Consider the following 24,876-nt stretch of genomic DNA (forward strand, 5'->3'; position numbering starts at 1 on the left):
TCAGTTATTGTCTTGTTTATTAATTACCTTTCTGGTCCCTCATTGGTGGTTTCTTTATTAACATTATTCTTAAAGAAATTTTTAAAATAATCTTTAATTTAAATGATCATTCATTAAGCTTATAGTTAATTAGATTTTTTAGATTAAGAGCTGGCTGCGGTGAATGTTTTGAACAAATGTAGTCATCAAATTCGTTACATGTTCGGGGTACGGAACAGGTTGGTAGCAAATCCCAAAGTAATAAACATTTTAACTAGCTAAAATTGTATAAAAGATCAGTTACTGCATGGATTTAAAATCATTGTTTATTTATTTAATAAATTATTTATTTATTTTATTAAATCCATTCAGAAACTGATCTTTCATATAATTTTAACTAGTTATATTTTTACCACGGAACGGAAACTTAATATTTAAGAATAGACATTTTAAAATTCAATAATTTTTTATTCTAACGTACTTTTAGTATCTGAATAAAATTATAATGACAATCTATTGCTTTGCTAGCTTCGCCCAACAAAGTTCCACTAACCGATGGTCTAAGCCTTCTACAGTCTCTTAAAAAGCTTTATTCTGTGACCAGGAACTGGGCGTGAGACCATGTGAGGAGCGAAGGTGACTTTATCAATAGGATCCAATGACGTCCACGAAAAATTCCTGACCAAATTAGCCAGGACAGTCTTCTCTTCATTCAAAGCAAATTTTTGACCTTAAAAAACCGAAGGTTGAGTCAGATTTATCGAAGCTCGTATAAGCGCTAAGCCACTTTTTGTGTAATCTCCGCTTGGTAAAGGACCATAATTAGCTTTCACAATTCCCTATTTTCTTTGGAGTGCAAGCTTGAGCACACACTTTTGCAGGTGTTGCGCAATGACAATTTGTCAAACTGAGAGTTTTAATTGATCTTTTACATTCAACATGTTCGTTAGATAGGAGCTGTTTGATCTCTTTTCGGAATTTTGGCAATGGTCATATTCCAGCGGTTTGTCTTTACGAATTGAAGGAATGTGAATATATGATATAATTTACCAATGCAATTTCGTGGTCCAGCTGAAAATGGAATGTAAGCGTAGGGGTGTCTGCCGCTGCTGTTTTCCACTGTAAAACGGGATGGATCAAACTCTTTTGGATTCGGAAAGTGTTCTGGATTTCGATGGATGGCAGAGATGAAAATGAAGCACGTCGTTCCTTTGGGTACCACCTTTTTGTCTACAAAAATAATAAAAACAACAACACTCGTCTAAATGCTTTAAACGTTATTTCAAACTATTTCTTGATCTTCTAATGCGCAATAAAGGTTCCGCCAGCGCCGAATTTATGATAATATGTAGTGAATAATACGGCATACCTATGACTAAGTCGTCTTCAAGTTCTCGTCCAATGAAAGGAACAGACGGAAACATTCTCTGTGACTCCTGAATAAAACCAATAATCGTATAAACTTTACAAAAAGATGATAAAATATGCATTAAAATTATGAAAGGAAATTGATTCTCTAATTTCCAATAATTATTCGATTTTAATTGATGATCTTGCAAGTAGTTTTTGTAACTGATTTTCCAATCAGTTACAATAAAATAAACGATCAAATAATTGTTTGTAAATTAAGTTTTTTGGATTTGAAATATTACCTAACATCGATCAACTTTTTCGATTCGAATATTTTTTTTTAATATATATATATTTCTGAAATCAAACAATCGTTATTCGTTTTGGCAATTATTCTTGCAAGTATTTGGTTAATATTGATATTGAAGTTTTGAACGTTTGAAGGGTTCTTAACTACGCTTTTTTTAGGTTGTCATTTAAATACTTTACAAAATGTAACTTAATGTTAAACAATCTTGTTACTAACTTTGATGACGCATTCGACGTATTTCATTTCTTTCAATTCCTCATCCGTTATAATGCTGTCTTTGCTTTTGCCAAGAACACTCTGGACTTCTTCGAATAGTTTATCTTGAATGTGAGTGTGATGACCCAGAATGTAAACACACCAACTCAGGCCGACAGCCGTTGTATCGTGGCCCTGTTATTTGAAAAATAATTAATTACATGAACAATAAGAGGGCGTCTAGTTAACCACTTGTGCCTTGCATTAGAATTTTTTTTTTTAAATGTTGTGTGATTTTAAGATTTGAATTTAATTTCTAGTTTTTAAAAAAGGTAAATGTCCCGTGGGTTTTTTCCTTGATAAAATTACAGCAATGAGGTTCTCAAAGTCGGTCAAAGTCGTTTCAATTATACATTTATCTTCCATTTTTGAGGATACTCTAATCAGATTTGAACCTTTGCGTTAGACATAATTTAATACTGGTGAAGTATCGACAACTATTATTAAATTACCAATATTGATACCTGGTAGTTTCGCAAAGTAATTAACGAGCTTTTAAGGTAATTGGGCATATCTATAACTATAGAAGTGTATAATATATTTCTTAAATCTATCCATCCATAAATTTAAAAGTAAACACAGGCTTGAGGCGATATTCAATGGATGTGATTTTATCTCCCAACCGCCTAAAATTTATTGCGTGTGTTAGTAATCCCAGAATCCTAACGTTTTTACTAGTAAAAAAGCATATATTTCCAGAAAACAATTTTGAAAATTACTGTAATCACAAATTTCCCCTCTCCGGTTCTATTGTTTTTTTTTCACGAAACATATTTTGAAAACTAAGAGGTAGCATGCGAATAGCATTAGCATTCAGCGAGATATGAATATTTATCTCTACAAGATATGTTATATACCTCTGCTAACTTGATTTTCAATACTAATTATTTATAAATATTTTCTTTTTTGACCATGGTTGACTAAATTAATAATTATTAAAAACAAAAGATCTGCTACTTCATGGTTTATTTTAATTTAAAATCACTCGGGAGCTTTCGAACCGAGGTCCTTCTTCAGCCGCGTCTTACAATTGATTAGTTACAATTTTCAATTTCCTAACATTCCAGATAAGATTTACATTTTTTTTTAAATTAATAATAAACAACGATTAAAAAACAATTAAAAAACAACAATGAAAAAACAATATTAAGTAATAAATACAACCAACGAACCCCTTTAGACCATAATGCTTTCATTCCCTAATCTCAAAATCTCCCCACCCTTTTACGTCTATTAAGGAAGCTGTGTATATAAAATAAAAATGGGACATTTGAATTTAGATAAGGGTGTAATAGACGTAAAAGGGTGGGGAGATTTTGAGATTAGGGAATTAAAGCATTATGGTCTAAAGGGGTTCGTTGGTTGTATTTATTACTTAATATTGTTTTTTCATTGTTGTTTTTTAATTGTTTTTTAATCGTTGTTTATTATTAATTTAAAAAAAAAATGTAAATCTTATATGGAATGTTAGGAAATTGAAAATTGTAACTAATCAATTGTAAGACGCGGCTGAAGAAGGACCTCGGTTCGAAAGCTCCCGAGTGATTTTAAATTAAAATAAACCATGAAGTAGCAGATCTTTTGTTTTTAATAATTATTAACTAATTAATTAGTTAGAATCTCAAGGCAAAGTTATCATTAGCACTGTTAAATTCTTTAAGTTCAATCCCTCTATTTCTATTCCATTCGGCAGAAGTTCATCAAAAAATAAGTTTTCAAATGACGAATACATGCAGACTTTTCTATGTCAGGGAAATCTGTTGCAGTTTTCAAAAATGTATTTACTTATTCTTAGACAGAATGACTACGCTCGAAATTCCCCCGTCACGAAGAAGGTGGGAAAACGTCACCAGCGAGCGCTTCAGTCCCTAAAACTAACAGCGACGATACGACTTAAATCTCTTTTTACTCTCCCTCTACACGTCCACTAAAGTCAATGACCTCTTTACCTTTGGCATAAGTCTATAATATTGTTCCATATGTTTGTAACTTTGGGGAATATTTTACTGATAGCTAGTAAAGGAGTGATGTCATCACAAGAAGAAAATCTCCCTCTAGCGAGGCGCGGTCATAGGTTACTTGTGGCGAGATAGCAAGCGGACGCAAAACGGCGACGAAGTGCAGTCGGTTTTGTGAATAGCTCTCAGTAAAACCTTTGTACGTGAAGAATAAGAAGTGTCACATTTATATAGCAGTATTCTACACTTATACCTTTGGCGATGGTAAAAACGAAATTTATAAAATGTGTCCGTTTATCAGAGTATAAACTGTATAATTCTGATGATCCGGAATAAAAAGCCACGATTTGCGAATTACCTCAAACATAAAAGTATCAACTTCTTCTTGAATATCGGATTCCGAAAAGGACGGATTCCGACGATGTTCCTCAATAAGTAGGTCGAGAAAAGCGAGTCTCTTCTTCGATGTAATTTCCGAATCCTCCTCCGACGGAGAACGATCACCATTTTCCAATTTCTCGGCCATTCTCTTTTTAATTACCTGAAGTTATTTTACAAGGTTAAAAAATAGTAAGAGAATTTGAATGTCATGAAATATGGGGTTTGATCAAGCACATCAAAGATTTAAAATTTCGTGTACAATTCAAACAAGTGTAAGAGCGTTTTCCTCTAAGGCTGAGTGGTTTCTTATCATTCCTTCGTTAGAACTTTCGAATATTTTTATTTTTAACCCTAATTAAAAATGTGGTAGATTTACGGGTTGAATCGATTTTGAATTTTCTTTAATTTATAATACGTACAAAGATATATCGTTTTAAATTAAAAAAAAAATGGGATTAACTTACTTGCTTTGTGAAATTGTGAACAATTTTGAGAGCACCATTGTAATTTCTGCCATCAGTAGATAATCCAAACATCGTTTCTGACCACTGTAAGGGATTTGTCACCCTGCGTGTTCCAATGTCACTCATTCTAAATGAACCAAAACAAAACACAAAAAAGAAGAGACTATAGTAAATTCAGAAAGGTTAAAAGTTTGTCTCTATCTATTCATGGCAACCTCTGTGATATTATATTAGTGTTATATATTAACAACGATTTATATTGTTGTGAGTAAATAGAATTGGAACCTCCATAAATTTATAGAATGACTTACGTGTGAAGGGCTCTAATATAGGGTGAATCGCTATTAATCTGTGCATTAATTGACACACCCATTGCTGTCTCTATACAAAACAAAATAATTTAAATTTATGAAAAGTAATGCGAGAAAAATGAGATCAGACAAAACACGTGCCACAAATGAAAACTATTGTAAATCAGTGGCGTTATTTTTTTCAATGACGTGCCCCCCCCCCCCCCGAAAGCAAATCCTGGCTACGCCACTGTTGTAAATATTAACATAAGTAACGTAGTGGATCTAGGTATGACACTGATCAATGGCGCATAATTATAGTCTTTCCAGATCGGAAGTTTCGGGAGAGGAAACTCATAATCCTTTAAGTCAGTTCACTTGATGGAAAAATCGTGCGTTTTGTGATAAAAGCATGAAAATATGTATACATACATTTTTTATTTGCTCAATCGATTTAAGACGGAAGGCCAACGGTTTCTATTACGTAACGGCCGTAAAAGCGAATAAAACGCGCCGTCAAGTGCAATCGGCCTACTATAACGACCCACGGAAGAGAAGGAGAGAGGTTTAATAATCAAAATAATCAGCAAGGCACCACCTTAGGCCCAAGTCATCTAGCGACTTATAATGCCTTTAAACAGGTGGCCGGGTTACAATGCTTAGGTGGGTGGTGGTAAGACCTTCATGCCACGCGAGCCAACAGCTCCCTACATTAACTATTACCGTTAACCTCTACAAGTCTTTATGGGAAGGGGAAACCGAAGAACTCGGGGGAAACCCCTTTAACCAGTGGGGAGAGAATTTGCAAACTCAACGCAGAAGGGGTAGTTCCAATTTTCACCCAGTGCTACAAGCTGGGATCGAACCCAGCTCCTCTTGCTGTGAGGCGAAAGCGCTAACCACTCCGCCACCCCACCCCACCTTTATTTAAGGGGGCATCCGTAAAAGAAATTTCTTACATTTTCTCCACTTAGTCGGTTTTTAGTATAAAACACGTAAAGTTCAACATAAATTATAATACTAATTTTCAAATCGGAAATAAATAAAATCGGAATATATATTCTTATATAATATATATATATATATATATATATATATATATATATATATATATATATATATTATTTATCAAGGTTAGAAATTTCTCAAATATAACAGTTAATACATAATTTACGTTACAGTTCCAGGTATTTGTATATGTTACATATGTATCTAAAAAAAATATCTTTAGTGTGGCTCGATATGCTCTGATCAGGCTTTTTTCTAAAAAACTATTTTAGATATAATTTGCAAATTTTCCCATACGTTTTCATGTTTTTTTATTTATTTTTTGACCGTTAGGTGCTAGCGAACTATTTGCAATGAGAAAGTTGTAGAGCATACTTGAAAACCTACAAATAATGTTTGTTCGATCACAAACAAACAATTTTGCACTTAGATAATAACGTCAGCAAAAAAAACAAGTTCGCCATAGCAAGCCAAAGAGTTATTTTACAAAGCTTAGTTAAATTAATGGTTTTTGAGAATAACATGTCAACAAACAAGTTAGAGAAAGAACAGCTGGTCTAATTAGATCTACTAAATTTACAAAACAACGTACGATAAGTTATTTATTTGGTACAAAAAAGTGAGAGAAAGATAAACAAAGTACTTTCCAATCAAACTAAAAAACACATTTGTAATCGAAGTAACGAAAGTGTCGCGAAATTACAGGTATGGTTCGATAATTCCTCCGTCTGCCACGATACATGTTTCTGCGCGATGAAGCATACTTTGGAGTGCACGCTAGATCATGTCGAGAGTGACCAATTGAAAAACATCGATGATACGCTGACGTAATTCGTCCAGGCGCGTAATAGGCATCGCATAGACATGATCGTTGATGACACCCCACAGGAAGAAGTCCGTCGGTGTGAGGTCAGGCAACCTTGAAGGCTATTGGACTGGTCAGTTTCGTCCTATTCATTGTTGTTGGAATTCAGCGTAACGGTGGACTACTACAGCTCAAGGTTGTTGTGGAGTCGCACTATCATGTTTTTACCAGAAGGAATGTCATCTAATGCGCCCGCGATTTATTTCTGTAACAAAGCTAAGTAACACTGCCCATTTAGACGGTTTGGCAGAAAAAATGGGCCAATGACTCGATCTCCGTCCAGACCCGCCCACACGTTTAACCGAAATTGTTGTTGGTGGTGGTGGGGAAATCCCCATCGTGGATTCACATCACTAAACATGTTATTGTTTTGGTGGTTAAATGGTCCGTCTCTCCCAAACGAACACTCATCTGTCACCAAGAGCAGATTTAAAAATCCGAAGTTTCGTTCACAATGTTGCTTAACCAATTAAAAATGTCAAACCTACGAACCATATCTCCGTCATGAAGAGCTTGATGAAGTGTTACTAGATAAGGATGGAAGTTGTGCTCGTGAAGGATACTCCAAATGCGGATTCTGCGCAAACTCAACCCTACGTTTGAGGTTCGAATGCTTGCCCTAGTAGCACAAGACCGTCAGTTATGAGTCGCCGTGTTGGGTGAGTGATGGAGTTGGTTTTGAGTTGTAGAGCGACTCTTTGCCAACTACGCCAAAACACATTAAGTCAAAATACCAACAACAATTCCTAAGCATTCCCAATCGAATTTATGGTCAGTAATGAAATATAATAAATCCCTATTTTGAAGAAATATTTTAGTTTTACCGTATGTTTCATATAAGTTTGCATAACTTTCTTTCAGATTCAATTGTTTTTTTTGTAAATATTATCTTTAATGTGCCGTCTTTTCCCCAACTATGAAATCACAAGGCGACGAGTTTGAAGTCGGGTCAGAGCCGCTTAGATAGTGTAGCGCGCGGAGACTAAATTGAATCACTGACGAAATTCCGAACTCAAAAATCTGCGTTTATTTCCATATGAATTTAGAAACAGAACCGTTGTAAAATTAGATATAATATGTGATATATTTAATAATTTTAACTTTTACAGTATTAATTAAAATTTAACTTCATTAATTCACTTATACTCCGACGTTTTCCCCACCGTAAAATCCGAGGGGTCGGACAGTTGCCATTATTTTGTACGGGATTTCGTAGAGATTTTGGCGATTTATCATTACTTTTTGAAGTGATTTTGGGATTTCAATGTTAATTTACCATAGAGAGAGTTAAAAGATTTTGCGATTTTAGACAAAGTGTACGTGATTTTGGTAAATGTCCGACCCCTCGGTAAAATCATCCGGATATTATCCTATAACATGTCGGACGGTTTGTAGTTGGGTTTGAGTCACTAAAAAAGAGCTGCAGCTAGTCGGGCTTGAGCTACACTGACTATTTCTAAAACGCACCAAATCGAGAAAGATGCCAATCAACCGCAAAACTATTTTAATCAAAAAATGTATTATTTCAGCGTTTTTTTTACTATAAAATAAATCAAATACGTCTATTTAATGGTATTTGTATATACTAGTTTCACTAGAAATAATTTTGTATGTAAAAATATTTTGTATTTATGCCAACCTTTTCCCAACTCTAAAATCGTAGTTCATATAATTTTTATTTTAACCGTTAAAAGTAGAGAAAAAATTAAAAAGAAATGTATAATGGTTCTCTGAAAAATTTTAAACACCAATAATATTAAAAAATACGAAGAAGGCGCTGAAAATTAAGCGATGTTTATTCTTTCTTTTTATCGCGAACCGTGTATGAAGAAAGGGAGGGGGTAATGCGCTTTTTGGATAGGGGGCGCTGTCGGAGATTTCGTTAGCGAAGAGCAGGTGACGAGCTCATAAAATGAACGGGGTTTTACCTCTGGAATTTTTCCCACTATTGTCAGCTGATTGCAAGAGTAATTTTTCTTATACACGAGCACGAGGACAAACCTTTTCTTTGAAACTGTGAAAACCACGTTGAAGGGAAGATTTTTCAGAAGGTAAATTTTAATTATCAATTACATTTCATTCTATATTCGCTGCCTACGTTAATCAAGGCCCGTGCGCGCTCATTGGGAAGGGGGAGATTTTAGAGAAACGCGACGACTTGTTTTTTTCGCTACTCTGCCGTAAGATGGCTCTCTTTCCTGGCCCAATTTGTATTAGGTAAGGCGGGAAAAGGTGTAAGCTTAAATACTTGTATAAATTATTGTATTGACTATTGAGCGATTGGAGCCCTGTTCTTATTAAAATAGCATATTATTAAAAGGACACTTAAAAACACCACATAATAACGTAGGCAGCGCTATATTCATGATGGCTATTTTTAACAATAGGTACTTTTGTTTTAGTTGGGTTTTGTTTATTTTTTTAAATGTATTATTTGTTAAGGATTACAAAAATGCAAAAAGTTTTAACCGCAATTTATTAATTAGAAAGATATGATAAATTTAAAATTGTTACTTGCCAGCTATTTTTACCCCGGAAAATACGACATATTTCGAGATTTTTGTACGTGTGGGATGATGTAGGACTGATGACGAATCAGTTTTAACGACAAGATATTACTAAATTTTTAAAACGTGTGCAAACCAAAAATGTGTTTTCTACTACGGCTTTTTTGGTTTTGTTTTATTATTTGTCAAGGATTACAGTAATGCGAAAAGTTTTAACCGCAATTTATTATTTAGAAAGATATGATAAATATAAAATTGTTACTTGCCAGCAATTTTGGGTAAAGTGTAGAATAGCTGCCCCCACCCGATTTTTTTATATATATTTTTTTGATAGAGGGCAAGATGGGGATTATTTTAATTTTAATTATTTTTGGCGGAAATGAATATTAACAGAGATATGAATTTTTAAACATTGGCCTTTTGCAGTGAATTTTCTATAGGACGATTCTTTAAATTCCTAGATTTTAATGCGTTGTGGATAACGTGGGGCTGATGTAGAAAAATAAAATGTGCAAATGAAAAACATACTAACTTACTTTTTTATTTCAGGTATTTTCGCCGTATTTCAATGCATTTTAGGGGTTTTGGCGGGGAAAATAGGTTAGGTTATTTATATTATTAGGTTAGTTGGATTAATATCGGGTTGACGATACTTGATGTGTCAGGCTTGGTAATGCTTTGGCGGTGCACGGGGTATATAAATACAACAATCTGATGTCCTCTAGGTTGCGTTATAGATGGCCCATAGCTTTTTTTTAGTATGGGGTTGGGGAGGCGCCGCGCGCCCCCAGCGCTCGAGCGAAGTGAGTGCGCGGCGCCGTCAGGCGCCAATACTTAGAATACATTCGACATTGTATAAGTCAACATAACACAGAAGACATATAATATGACATGGAATGGTTAACAAAAGGCTAAAATGCGTTGAAATACGGGAAAAATTCTCAACCCTTAAAAGTTAGTACTGTTTTGCATTTCAGTCTTTTTCTTTTTCGTCATCAGTCCTACGTTATCCAAAAAGTATTAAAATCTAGGAATTTAAAGAATCGTCCTCGTCATCAGTCCTACCTCATCCAACACCTACAGAAATCTCGAAATATGTCGTATTTTAAGTTGTAAAAATTGCTAGCAAGTAGCAATTTTACATTGACAAGAATGTATTGAAGTTACTAAGAATATTTGAGCATAGCATTAACCCCTGGTACCATCCTCACAGCTTTTGTGCAGAAAGTTCGTCTGCATTTAAGGCGCATTCAAGGTTATACCATATAGCAAACTTGAATTGGAAAGCAGACGAATTTAAGCTACAAAGGCTGCGAGGATGGGAATCTAAATCCTGTAGTCCAATATTCTTAGTAACTTCAATACATTCTTGACATTGATCATATCTTTTTAAATAATAACTTGCGGTTAAAACTTTTTGCATTACTGTAATCCTTGACAAATAAAAAAACAAAAAAACAAGTACCTATTGTTAAAAAATCCCTTGATGATTAATTAACATTTAATGTATAAAAGTATGATTTTATGAGAAACTGCACCAAATTTTTTGTTTACCATTTAAGCAAAGCACTTAGGCTTAGGCTTTGTTATGGTGCTTTGAACGTCCGTTACTAATTTCTTGTTTCAATGTTTTTCAGTATCGTTTTGGTTTATCACATTTAAAGTGGACTCAGATGAAAATGTATGTAGATTTGTTTTGAAATATTTTTTTATATTGGAAATAATATTTTTCTGGAGTATTTAGGTTTTTTAATTAAAATAGCTAGGTTTTACTTTGCTATTGTTTTAAATGGATAATAGTAAAAACACTAAGACAATTCAGGAGGACTACCAGAATAATGTTGAAACTGAGTCGAGTAAGAGGCAAAAACGTAGAAAAAAAGCCAATTATATCAACAACATTTTAGAGCAGGCAGCTACAATTAACTCTGATAGAGAATATGAAATTTTGGGTCATCTCCCTATCCAGTTAAGAGTTTTTCGAAAGTGAGCCTTCGGCTTCCTCTAGTCAATGTATAGCGAGCGAATTTGTAAATTCACACCACGTAGATGAGAGCGTAAATGGTTCGGATGAATTTTTTGACTTTGTTAATGAAAGCTTTGATAGTTTTTCTTATGATGATTTGTCTGATGGTGGCGGTAGCAGTAGTATTAATTGTGGCAGTTCCTCTACTAACTTGTCTGATATACGTGAGGATATAGGCATTGGGCTTTGACTTATAAAATTGACACTGTTAGAGTAAATAGTTTACTAGATATTTTACGAGCTCATGGTCATGGGGATCTACCAAAAGATTCTCTTACACTTTTGCATACACAGAGACAAACGACTGGAATATCCAAAATAAGTGGGGGTGAATATTGGCATATGATCTGACAGCCCTGGAGAGCAGACGTGTTTTCTCCTAGCTCCCGTAGTTTCTTGACAAGTCTTAATAATTTTATATTTAATAAAAACGATTTCTTCAAAATATTTATCGAAGAATGATCTGAATCTTATTAGTAAATTTATACTTCCAATTCTACAATATTGGCAACAACAATGACCGGGACAAGCGTAGACTCAGAAGAGGAAGTTAAACATGTCTGACCCAAGGCTGCAAATATCATAGAAAGGATGAAATATCAAGTAGGAATGTTATGAAGGCTTGTGGAATCTGTCTCAACTATTACCATTTACCATGTATTAACATGAAAGTAGCAGATTCCAAATTCTTCTACTGCTGTAATGACTGTAGAGATAGAATAATCAAGCCTTGCCCCTGCAAAGGCTTAGCAACATGTGCACAATCAGACAAAACTGAATTAATTGCAATAAAAAAGACCTTGCAGCCACAAAGTTACAGTTCAATTCTCAAGTTAAAGAAATCTTAAAAGAGGTTGATATTTTAAAGAACAATGTTAATACTGAACTCCCAACGAGACTAACAACACTGCAGTAAAGCTAGGGAAAGCGAATATCATGTTAACGCTCCATACAACTTTGCTGAAGCCACAAAAGCCACCAGTTCCATTCCTTCCCGAAACCCTAATCAAAGAATGCCTCCTAAACGTCTTCCAAAACCACATGACAGCTCAAACCAAGAAAGACATACAACTAACATGGAAAGGAGTAGTTACAATAGTAATACTTACCACCATAACTCAAAGAAAACTACCCATAAACTACCTGGGAACCATCGAAATGCCAGACAACAAAATCATAAGTTTGGAGAAATGTCAGGTGACAGATTACCATCTTGTAAATTAAATATCCCAGGAAAGTCCGAAGACTATTTTAGTGGAAACTGTAATACTGACTCTGACGAACAATTAATTAAATCGTATATGCAATCCCGATCCATTGCTGTGGAAGCAATCAGACTCACTCGGCAATCTATGGACCCAAATTCCAAGTTTAAATGTTATATAGTCAATTCTTCATCCGAAGCAGATACCATCTTAGACCCAAAGCTATGGCCAATTGGAATTTCATGCCACAAATTACAGGCTTCAAATAAAACCAAGAAGACTTGGGGATCCAATCCTGATGAAGATGGCTTGAGATTATCCAATTCACCCAACTATAAATACTTCCTATCAAACTGCCCAAATAATCTATCCATTGAAAACTTGACAGATCATTTAACAGAGATAGGTGTTAATGTAGTCAAGATCACATTAAAGGAATCAGAGTCACGACCTAATTGGAAACCTTCTTACATCATTCAGTGTGAATCAAACCAAGATCTTACGATATTAAACCCAGAAAACTGGCCATACCCTTACAAAATTCAACGACATCGATTGCCGAAGTTAAATCGTATAGAGGAAGATGAAGTATGACTCCCAGGGCAATCCAGGAAAATACAGGAAATCGATTCGGATAATATTAATCAGAGGTACCACCAGCCAAACATATACCATTTACCAGTAGGTCAAGTACCTTATCAAAAGCATAAAGGAATCAAAATCGGACACTTAAATATTCGACACCTAATTCCCCACCTAGACGATGTACGAAATATTCTGCACAGTTTTAATTTTGACATCTTGTGTATCACCGAGACATGGTTAAATGATAGTATTCCTGATGTGGTAGTAAATATCAATAACTTTAATCTCCATCGCTGTGATCGAACATACAGAGCCGGTGGAGGTATCTGCATCTACTATAAGAACAAATATAACTTGATCCTGGACGTTACGCCTGCATTAGAGAAGGACTGTTTCATTGAAAATCTATGGTGCACCCTATATGAATGCAATACAAAACCAATGCACTTGGGGGTTTGCTATTACCCTCCGAATGCACAACAAACCACTGAGAACTTCAATGCTGATCTTATAAAGGTACTACAACATATTCCCAACCCAAATAATGAATTACTGATACTAGGTGACTTTAATTGCAACCTATTAAAAAAACCGCTGGATTCAAAAAGCAAAATTCTTGAAAAACACCTATCTTCCTACACACAACTAATCGATTCTCCAACAAGGATTACACTGAATTCTGCAACGTTACTTGACCATATATACACCTCTCATCCAAATAGAATTCTGGCAAGTGGCAATATCACGCTTGGAGTGTCCGATCACAATCTCATTTTCTGCATTAGGAAAAAACACTGCTCCAAACCCAAGAAAACTATAGCGAAAGTTCGAGACTATCGAAACATGAATCTCAATGCATTCATTTAGGATCTCATCGAATCGCTGGAACATTTTGAGATGGCTGACGCTAATGAAGGTGCTGTGAAACTTGAAACCATAATCTTAAAACATTTAAATCACCATGCTCCGATTATCTCCAAACGGAAAAATATCACTCCAACTCCATGACTAACTAATGAAGTGAAATACATGATGCACATCAGAGATGTAATGAAAAAGAGGTCCATCCATAGTCCAGAATTTCTTGAACAATACCACACATTGCGTAATAAAGTTAATAATCTTTTAAAAAAAGCAAAAAATTGCTACTTCCATAAAGAATTAAGTGGATCTAGCAAGCCTCCAAATATTTGGAAGGTCCTGAAACCATATATCAAGTCAAGAAGTAAAACGATTTGCGCACTAAAACTCAATAACATTACGTGCAACCCAACAGATATAGCCACCGGCTTTAATGAACATTTTATAAATAATCAATCAAATGTAACGTTATACTCGAGTATCAATCCGCTGGACTTTACAGAGCAATTGTCTTCCAACTTCTGCCTTAAGAATGTCACCGTAGAAACAGTGTTCAATCATCTCAAATCTCTACCTTCTAGTAAAGCCTCTGGAACTGATGGTCTACCTGTCAACCTAATAAAGGGCTCAGCAATTATCATTGCTCCAGTCGTTACTGAAATCATTAACAAATCATTCAACTCGGGCGTTTTTCCAACAAGATGGAAAGAGGCTAAGGTCATTCCAATCCACAAAGCCGGCGACCAAAAAGACCCGAACAACTACAGATAAATTTCTATTCTCCAGGGCTTATCTAAAACAGGAGAAAGATGTGCTAATGATCAACTGTTAGAGTATAGCCTTACTAATAACATTTTCTACTCGATGCAATCGGGATTTCTTCCTGGCCACTCAACTACAACAGGCATCCTAAACCTTCATGAGCGCATCTTTAGCAACCTTGAAGAGGGTAAATTTGTGGCAGTTGTCTTCTTGGATCTGTCTAAAGCGTTTGACAGTGTGAACCATAAATTACTACTTGAAATTTTAAAGCTTAATGGAATTGAGTCAGCTACACTCGAATGGTTTAAATCCTATTTTAACTAACCGTACGCAAATTGTATCTGTTAATGGCAAAACTTCAGACCCACTTACAATTAAGTCGGGAGTACCACAAGGAAGTATCCTTGGCCCGCTCTTGTTTAATCTTTTCACAAGCGACAACCATAAAATTATGAATAACTCAATCTCTATGGAATATGCGGATGATGATGCCCTCTTGAATTCTAATGCTAATCTCAAGGTTGCACTAAAAGATCTTGAAACAGATGTACTCGCGCTACGAGATCTTCTACAGGCTAAGGGCCTTATTCTAAACGAAAGCAAATCCGCTCTAATGATTTTCTCCCCCGACAAACTGAAGAAAGTGACTGCTGCTCCTATCTTAAATCTAAACAACACCAACATAAAACGAACTTCTGCCTACAAATATCTGGGGTTATATTTTGATGAGGACTTTAGTTGGTCACATCATATCGACTACACCTTTAACAAAGCAAAGCAAAAGCTTTGGATATTTAAACATTTTCTCAATAGTCTGAGTAAAAGCAATCTTTGTATTTTATATAACTCATTGGTACAATCAGTCCTCGACTATGGTGATATTTTTTATAACCACGCATCGAAGTCTAAATTAAAAAAGCTGCAAATCCTACAAAACAATAGTGCCCGTTCCATTCTACACAAACATTCCAGATCATCTGCCACAGACACCAGGACTGGGTTAGAATGGATGAACTTAAATCAAAGAGCAATATATCACACGCTAATCCTTATGTATAAAATTTATCATAAAAGCTGCCCAGTCTACATTACCGACATATTCATACAAACACTCAACACCAACCACACCTATTGCACAAGAACCTCGAAAATCAATTTCAACGTCTCCACGAAAACCAACAAATATAGTGAGAAATGCCTTAAGAGTTAGTGGTATCAAGCTCTGGAATTCACTACCCCTAACATTAAAAAACGAAGATACGCTCTTAGCGTTCCAGAGAACTCTGAAAAAATATATATATGATTGTCTTTAACCTAATTTAATTTTTTAATTCAATGGACCTCTATGTAAACCAGTTACAAACTGATAAGCGATATCCAATAAAAAGCTTTATTATTATTATTATTATTATTATATTAGTTTCAAACAAGGGATTTCTGAATTTTTAAAATCTAACCCACACTACAGCCACCCTCTCTCATTTGCAATAAATATAGATGGAATTCCGCTATTTAAGAGTTCAAATAAGACTTTGTGGCCAATATTAGCAGCAGTGTATAAATTTAGTTATGGAATTGTTAATTAGTGAGGTTTTTCCGGTTGAAATATTCTGTGGAGAAAGCAAACCTGAATCGTTAGACGAGTATTTAGAGCCTTTAGTGAAAGATTTAGTAGATCTTAATGACCATGGATTTATCTATGGTATTAAAACAGTTAGTTGTCTTTGTGATGGCCCTATAACACTTGATACCCCAGCTAGGTCATTCGTGAAACACACCAAAGGACACACAGGTTTTTTTTCGTGTGATAAATGTAATATTAAAGGTTTAGATATAACCGACGCACTATATTTTTAAAGCAAATGGTGAAAAGGTATCTTTGCGTACTAACGAATCTTTTAGAAATCAAGAAAATGAAGAGCACCATTTGGTAGGGTCGGTTACTCCTCTAGAAAGATTAAACATTGATTTAGTTAGGCAGTTCCCTCTCGATTACATGCACCTTATTTGCTTAGGAGTTGTCAGACGGATTTTAAATTACATGGTAAAAAAAGGTAAGCACGTTGTTAGATTAAGTAGCCAGATGGTGAATGATTTTTCCAAAAAGATTAATATATGCAAAAAATTCATCCCAAGTGAATTTACACGAAAACCAAGATCTCTCAAATATATTGACCGTTGGAAAGCTACTGAACTAAGACAGTTCGTATTGTATACAGGCTCAATTTTAGGTGAAGGAATATTGCCAGAAAGCGTTTTAAAACACTTCAGGCTTTTATCCTGTGCTGTTTACATTTTAGCATCTCCAATTTTATGTAAAACTCATTGCGATTACGCTGGTGAACTGTTAAATAAGTTTGTTAGGTCAAGTTCAGATTTTTATGGACCAGATTTTGTAGTGCTAAATGTTCATTCATTAATCCATTTATCCTCTGATGTTAAAATGTACGGCCCATTAGATGCATTTAGTGCTTTTCCTTTTGAAAATTACCTACAATTGTTAAAAAAAACTATACGTTCTCCAAATAAGCCATTAGAACAGCTTCAAAAACGCTTAGCCGAAACTGAGGGCCTAGTTAAAAACCCCAAAAACACTCAAATATTATTATCAAAAGAATTTAAAAACAGAAGTCCTAATGTTCCAAATAATTCTAGGTTATTCAAAAAAGTTCAGACGCCAATGTTTATTGTTTCAGTCCATTCTAGAGATAGTTGCTTCATATTAAACTCTAGCGATATTATAAAAGTTCGTGAAATTTATCAAACCGAGGAAAAGGAAATAATGGTTGTCGCCAATATTTGTCACAAGGTTGATGGGTATTTTTCTTACCCCATGGATTCCAAGATATTGGGAATTTTCATTGTTAGAGTTTCGAGAAGTGTGAAAACCTACTCTCTTTCAGAGTTAGAGTGCAAGTGTTTTTTTTTCCCAAATAGTGAAGATTCACAATTTGCCAAAGTTGTTCCACTAGTGCACGGTTCTGGAACAGCTAAAGAATTTTAGTTTATTAAAAGTTCTTTAGGGTCTAGAATTAATTTAATTCTGAATTCAAAACTGTAAAATTCAATTCTTCGAAAGTTCTAATTTTCATAATTAGATATTTTAAGGTAATGTTAAATTGCTTAGAAGTAAATTATTTTGTTTATTAGGGATTTTTTTTATCAATTAGCGCAGGGCTTAGAAGTAATCATCTTATTTATTAAAGGGGTTTTTTTTCAACTTGCGCAAATTCACTTCCCTCTTTTTTCTCTAAAATTATCCCCTAAATTAAAAAACCAGTACACTTAAAATTATTAGCTTTTAACAAATCTCAAGTGGTTTGACTACTCGTGTAAGGAAAATACAGCCAATAATTTTGTTTTTCAGATGTACGCTGTTTTCAGTTTTGAAAACGAAGGGTCAGTGGAAGTTGTTCCACTCGCTTGGTGCCCGACGCTAGTGACATGTTATTGGCCCCCACCTAATTTACAAACTCAAATCAGTAATCTGATACTAAAAAGCAACCCTTGTGATCCGAAAAAATGGAGGAAATACAAAGGGAAAACGTTACACACCACAAGTAAATATATTTGTTAAACTATATCTTTAAAAATGCTTTAGAGTATTTGGATTTTACAAACGAACGTTATTCAGTGTCTTTCAGTAAAGCTAGAGAGGTTGCGAAAATAGCCGAAATGACATCTGATCTGTGTAGCGATACTGAAAATGTTGGAAGAGTAGGTAAACGACGTGCAAAAAATGTTAAGAAAAAAGACATCAGACAAGAAAGTGATGATAGTTCCGATTCTGGTAAATACCTAATTAAATTTAACTTGTACCGAAAAAAATTTAAATAACTGAATATAACGTTTTAGATGAGGTAGAAATTAGGAAATCGAATCAACCAAAGACGAGTACCACTTCGAAGAAAACCAAAGATAGATATATTAAACTTCCAACACCACCACCACTGCCAGGTAAATTTTGATCTTGTTACAAACAAGCTTCTACATTATTTTACATATATTATTTATATAAACCTGTAGATTTTCGTGAAATTCTAATACCGGACGCTACGGTCAGAAAAGAAATTAATGAGGCTATTAACGAAACCACTAACTATGCTGATCACAACCGACAACTAAGCACAAATCGTAAATAAGTTCATGTTGGAACTGGCTCTAGTACTCCCCCTCCACTCGGAGCTGAAGCCGACACCGATTATCCAAGTCAAAGCAAGGAAAGACGTATGACGCCAAAAACCTCTTTTAAGAATTATAATCCGCAGGAAAAGTCATTTGAAATGGAAAGCGATGATGGAAGTGATGGTAGTCTAATTAGGCGTGATAGGTCATTTCGTACTAAACATGACTGGAATGGTTACGGACATGGTTCTCGTGGAAATGAAAATAGACAAATGTCAAATCGACATGAAAGAGTAAATTGTAAGTTGTTTTAAATATATTTTAATGTAAAAATGTTATAAAATATGAATGAGTTTTCAGCCCCTGAGAAAATAAATATGAGATTCGATTCAGAATACATTAGAAATTGTTTAAGAGATGTCACAGCTGAATGTAAATATAAACTATTATTTGAAGTTCTTAGTTCTCTTAAGTTGGAAACTAATTTCTTGATATTTCAATGATTATGTAGCCTCGAGATCGGCTTCAGTCGTCCCCTCTAGCAGTAAACGCACCATCCTCGAAGGTACATTTTTCAAGAATAGGAAATTAAAATTTAATTGTTTTTCACCCATGTGTTATCTTTTTGGTTTTTAGATGTCAGCCAAACCAAAATCCTAAAAGGCGTCTTTCTAATGATGTCTGAGCTTAATTTCGAAGTTGATGAGATATTGAAAAATCAAAGGCAATCAAATGGGATAAATCCTTTAGACCTTGGTGACATCGAAGGGTTGCCCCCCCCCCCCTACCTTTGCAATCCCTTGAAGATGTAAATATTTTGGACCATTTACTTGAGAATGAGGAAAATAAGAAGAAAATGGTATTTAAAACTATACGTTTGTTTGCTAGTGGTTGGATTTACCTAACATATTTGCTTTTATAAATACAATTGGATAGGAGCGAACGGAAAAAATTCATTCAAGGACTTGAAAGTTAAAGATGTTATTATCGGTAAATTATATTGAAATTTAACTTTAACTTTTACTATTACCGTAAGTTTAAAACTTTTACAAAAGTCCGCTCACTCTTTTGTCTCGAATAGCCATAACAGCGCCTCGTTATGGGGAAGATTTTCTTACCATGATGACGTCACTCTAAGAATTGTTCTCAGTAAAATATTTCCCAAAGAGACATACTTCTTGAAGACTATTATAGACTTATGCTATTACCAAGTTATAGAATAACCCTATAATTATAACTATAATTCCCTGTATTAATTATTTTTAGTATAACAGACCTAACTTAATTTATTCTACTTTAGAAGCCGTTCAAGTAAACATCAAAGGAGCTAAAAACTTCGATGTTGAGGCAATTATAAAAAACTGGATAAAATATGCACCAGACCGTGAAGGAGGAAGGGAAAAACGAAAAAAAAATACAGAAGAAGCTGAAAACATCGGTGAAAACGATAAGGACGAATAATGTTATTTTTTAAATAATGCTGACAATTTTTTTTATGAAATAAAAAAGGTATCATGTTTCGCAATTAATTGTTCGTTTATTTAATTTACACACAAGGAATTTTGGTTGGGGCCTACTAATTTTTGGCGTTGGTTTAAAAATATATATTTGATGGGCTTAAAATCATGGTTTTATAATTAGCCCGACTTAGAAATAACATAAACTGCTGTTAAGAACCAACTAATTTGATAGGAAAACAATGTCGGTTACCTACAAACAAAACCTAATGGTGGCCCACTACTGATTTTACAAAACAGACTCCACCTTCAAAACAGTAAAAACAGGTTGGCCAGGTAGACAATTATGTTCAAAAATGGATGGAGGCCCAACTGTACTATCCATACGTCAAACCACTATTCGGCCATCATTGGGTTTTACAGAAGCAACCACCAGCTTCCCAACCATAAAAACTGCAGTTGGCCAGGCGGACTTTCCGACTCAAATGTGGGTGGTGGCCCAACTCTACTATCCATTTCAAAAATCATTAGTTGGCCGTCACGAGGTTTTACCTAACCATAAAATCTGTGGTTGGCCAGGCGGACATTTCAACTCGAATTTGGGTTGCGGGCCAAAACTGTTGCAGTTGGGCCAGTGGAATTGTGCTACTAGGGTGCTTGAGGATGTGCCGCGAAATACGCTAAAACTAGCTCTAATTCGTCGATGTTTTGACAACCAGCTACTCAGTATCTTGGATTGACATTTCTATGGTTGTGGAAATCTCGAACAACTCCGATAACGGTGTTGTAACTGGGAAATCTATTAGGATACCCTACGAGCGTTTCGATGGGCCTCACTAAAAAGTAATTAGACCATTAGAGCGCGCTGTCCAGGCATTAATGATGAACTTCGCAAACTTGCAAGACTGAGACTGCACTTCATTTTTGGTAATTTTGGTTTAAATACTAAAACAAAATTAAACTTTTCTACCAGTGGCGTAACGACAAATTTTGGGCTCCCCCGCAGGATATCAAAAGGGCCCTTTATAAAAAACAATTTTTTTATTTACCCCATTTTTACAAGTTCTCTGAAAATATTGGGGATATGTGCCAGATTTCTACATTTTTACCAATAGCTAAAGCATAATTCATTTAATTATTTAAAAATTTAAATAAATTAAAAAATCAATAATTAAAACGAAAGGGCCCCCTATTTTGTGAAAATGTCATTTGCCCCCCCGCGGTCGCGGAGTCTGCGGGTCCTTGGTTACGCCACTGTTTTCTACAAATCAACTAAGAAAAAACATGTTTTGTAAATTTAGTAGGACTAATTAAACCAGCTTATCTTTCTGTAACTTGTTTGTTGACATGCTATTCTCAAAAAAGATTATTTTAGCTACGTTTTGTAAAAGAACCCTTTGGCCTGCTATGGCGAACTGTTTTGTTTTTTGCTGACCTCATTATCTAAGTGAGAAATTGTTCGTTTGTGATCGAACAAACGTTATTTGTAGGTTTTCAAGTATGCTCTACAAATTTCTCGTTGAAAATTGTTCCCTAGCACCTATCGCTCAAATAATAAATTTAAAAAAAACGTGAAAACGAATTCGAGGCTTCTGCAATTTCAAAGCTTTCCCAACCAAATACGCATACCCTAAAAATTTCAAAATTATATCTCAAATAGTTTTTGAGAAAAAAGACTGGTCAGAGCAAATAGAGCCACCCTAAAGATATTTTTTTTTAGATTAATATGTAACATGTACAAATACCTGGAATTCAAATATGTAACGTAAATTAATTAAAGGGAATATAACCTCAGGTATTTGGTGTGGAACACCAACGTTTGCAGCTTTGGCCACTCTTGCCTTTGGCTTTGGAAATGTTTGGCGCCACTGTATAGGAAAATTTTAAAAATTGAAGGGGTCTTCCGCAAAGATGGCTTTGCATGTTATATTCCCTTTAATAACTGTTATATTTGAGAAATTTCTAACCTTGATAAATAATGTATAAAGGTTCGATTAATTAGGAATATGTATTATCCTTCGCAATTTTGTTCTATTTGTCACCGACTAAAAACCGACTAAGTGGAGAAAATGTAAGAAATTTCTTTTACGGATGCCCCCTTAAACAAACCTATCTCCTTCTCAAAGGAACGAGTCACGTGGACAGGCGTTTTTCTTGGGGGTCGTTAGAGTAGGCTGATTGCACTTTTACGGCCGTTACGTAATAGGTACCGATGGCCTCCAGACTGAGCATATAAGAAAATGTATGTACACAAATTTTCATGCTTTTATCACAAAACGCATGATTTCTTCAAAATTTTACATTTTGCGACCTGAGTATTTACTCTTTGTTGACAGAATTACTTCCAGCCTAATTTGATGCCAATAACTACGAGTCAAAAAGGCTATAGGTCCCAAATACCAAAATAACCAACAACAAAAACGAAGCGGGTGTTTATAATATTAAATTTCAAGTTCCTATTCCATAATTCATTATTATTAAGAAAAATAAAGCATTTTTTTACTTTTGAAAGCGTTTCAATTTTCACCTAGCCTTGGCAATTCCCTAAAATTTGTTGACATCGTTACCTGACAGTTCCAGAGAGCAGTGGCAGCACCAAGGGTGTACATGCAAAGCGCACCGAGATATTAATGGGCTAATAAACGTATGAAGTTCCCCCTTTGACTATGCATGAAGTGTGCCCCCCTTTGAAACAAATCCCGCAAGCGCCCATATGTACACGTGGTGGGCCCATCAAACTACTGAATGGGTCTCCAAAAGGGAATCTCCGAATTAATTTCTGCAAATAGTAGAGCTTTATTAAGAGCCAATATTTGAGAAAATGTATTAGCGTAGACCTGAAATTATTCTGGCGCCACCACTGCAGGAGAGCGATGTCAGTCGTTAGCCACATTATGTTATATGTGGTCATTGGCGAAATATACTTTCATTTAAACCCCTCCACCACAGAACATTTATCATTTAAGAAAATGGATCAATGAAAATATGATTTACCACATATTATATCCAGGGTGCACATAGTCATAAAGTGCATCATATCGATGGAGTCCTTTTCAAGTTGTTTATTGAGATGATCGACAAACAGCAGCGATTGCTCACTTATGACGGTCTGGAAATCTTTCAGAACTCGAAAATGAAAAGTAGGAGTGAGCATTTTCCTCCTCTTCTTCCATTTGTATCCGGTGCTGAAATTAATCGGCCTTTCATTAAAGTCAGCCTTTTAGTTTTCTTTAAATTGGGTTTTTTTTCTTAAAGCGCTAACTACGTTTTAGCTGAAAATTGCGATACAACTATTGAACCGAGCGAGTCATTCTATTGTATATTTGCTTAAGTTTAATGCTTTCAAAATCAAATATGTATGACTAAAATTGATTAATACACGAGACACGATATTTTTCGTAAAATTATCCAATTGTATATTTCACTAGTTTTTTATTAAAACCATATTTAAGAACCAATTTTATTCGTTTAATTTTAATTACCTTGTTAATAGTCCTAATCCCAGCCATGTATGAAAGTACGAGTACTCCCTTGATTTCGTTATTTCTTTAGTGCTGCTTAAAATGACCTTTTTTAAACAAAACATTTTTATCCGTAAAATATCTGTATTCCTCTACTCTATGTAAATCACATAAGTAAAAGGTAAATTATTTTCAATAATTAAAATATAATATTTAAAATATTTGCGCAAAACTATTAATTATATTTTGGTATATTTTGTCTCCACTCAGTATCGAAATTCTTAAATTATCTTACAATTGTTAGTTAATAAACTAACATAATAGACATAACGCATACTATTACTATATTATACTATTCTGTGTACATACAGCTTTAAGAAAAAAATTATGTATCTCTCAACGCTAGAGTTTCTACAATATTTAGCCGTTGATTCGTTAAGTTAAGTGCAGCCAAAGGTAAAATATATAGTGGTCTATAAATAAAAGTTAACTTACTTCAGCGGCATCAGCTCTGTAAACAAAAATGTAAGGCAAAACTGCCACCCAATATTTTACAAATGCTTCTTTTGGAAACAAATGCATTGTTCCGAACATAACTTGCTGAAGAACTGAAAGGTAAATTGTTCACAATTATATTTCAACAATTTGAACCATTTTATTTGTACCTAAAACTTCGATTGATATTCGTTGGAGCGCAATACACTGTTAAAATTACCTATGTTTTGCGGATATCCAGGCCTCATTTTGGCACGAATGATTGGCAAATGTCCAACGAAGGGAAAGGACTTAAAACCGGGCAAGCGTTCCACCATTATGGCCATCCTGACGAAGCTCTTCAATTTCACGAACACTTGATAGAAGATTGCGAGTAAAGTTACGTATAAGAAACTCGACGCGGTCAAAAACTCCATTTGAGCAAATATTTCTTATTTCAAACACTCTAAAACAATACGAAACAAACTTCTGTTAAAAGACAACGGCAGTAGGTAATTTGAATAGATTGGCTTCGCGTTTACTTCTAATATAA

At 34.7% G+C, this 24,876-nt stretch overlaps 1 protein-coding gene across 1 annotated transcript; it reads right to left on the reverse strand.

The window, feature by feature from the left end:
- Positions 1 to 426: 426 nt before the first annotated feature.
- LOC149942935 (cytochrome P450 4V2-like) lies at positions 427 to 24,876 on the reverse strand. Its single transcript, XM_090178201.1, has 11 exons — positions 24,565 to 24,876; positions 24,345 to 24,457; positions 23,871 to 23,956; positions 23,383 to 23,573; positions 5,009 to 5,078; positions 4,698 to 4,824; positions 4,211 to 4,393; positions 1,856 to 2,029; positions 1,349 to 1,415; positions 1,030 to 1,209; positions 427 to 709 (listed from the first exon to the last, which is right to left on the reverse strand). Exons 1-11 carry the CDS (start codon positions 24,758 to 24,760, stop codon positions 549 to 551), a joined length of 1,548 nt encoding a protein of 515 aa, XP_090034327.1. The 5' UTR covers positions 24,761 to 24,876; the 3' UTR covers positions 427 to 548.

Source organism: Leiobunum rupestre, chromosome 6 (genome assembly GCF_980474605.1).
Source record: "Leiobunum rupestre chromosome 6, qqLeiRupe1.1.hap1, whole genome shotgun sequence".
In the NCBI taxonomy this organism is placed as follows: domain Eukaryota; kingdom Metazoa; phylum Arthropoda; class Arachnida; order Opiliones; family Sclerosomatidae; genus Leiobunum; species Leiobunum rupestre.

What these genes read in the sequence shown, in the direction of transcription:
- LOC149942935 (XM_090178201.1), bottom strand. Translation starts at nt 24,760, where the DNA reads ATGGAGTTTTTGACCGCGTCGAGTTTCTTATACGTAACTTTACTCGCA. An exon ending in ACAGAGCTGATGCCGCTGAA is followed by an intron (nt 23,957 to 24,344) that starts GTAAGTTAACTT and finishes TGTTTAAAAAAG; the next exon opens with GTCATTTTAAGCAGCACTAA. An exon ending in TTCACAATTTCACAAAGCAA is followed by an intron (nt 4,394 to 4,697) that starts GTAAGTTAATCC and finishes AAATAACTTCAG; the next exon opens with GTAATTAAAAAGAGAATGGC.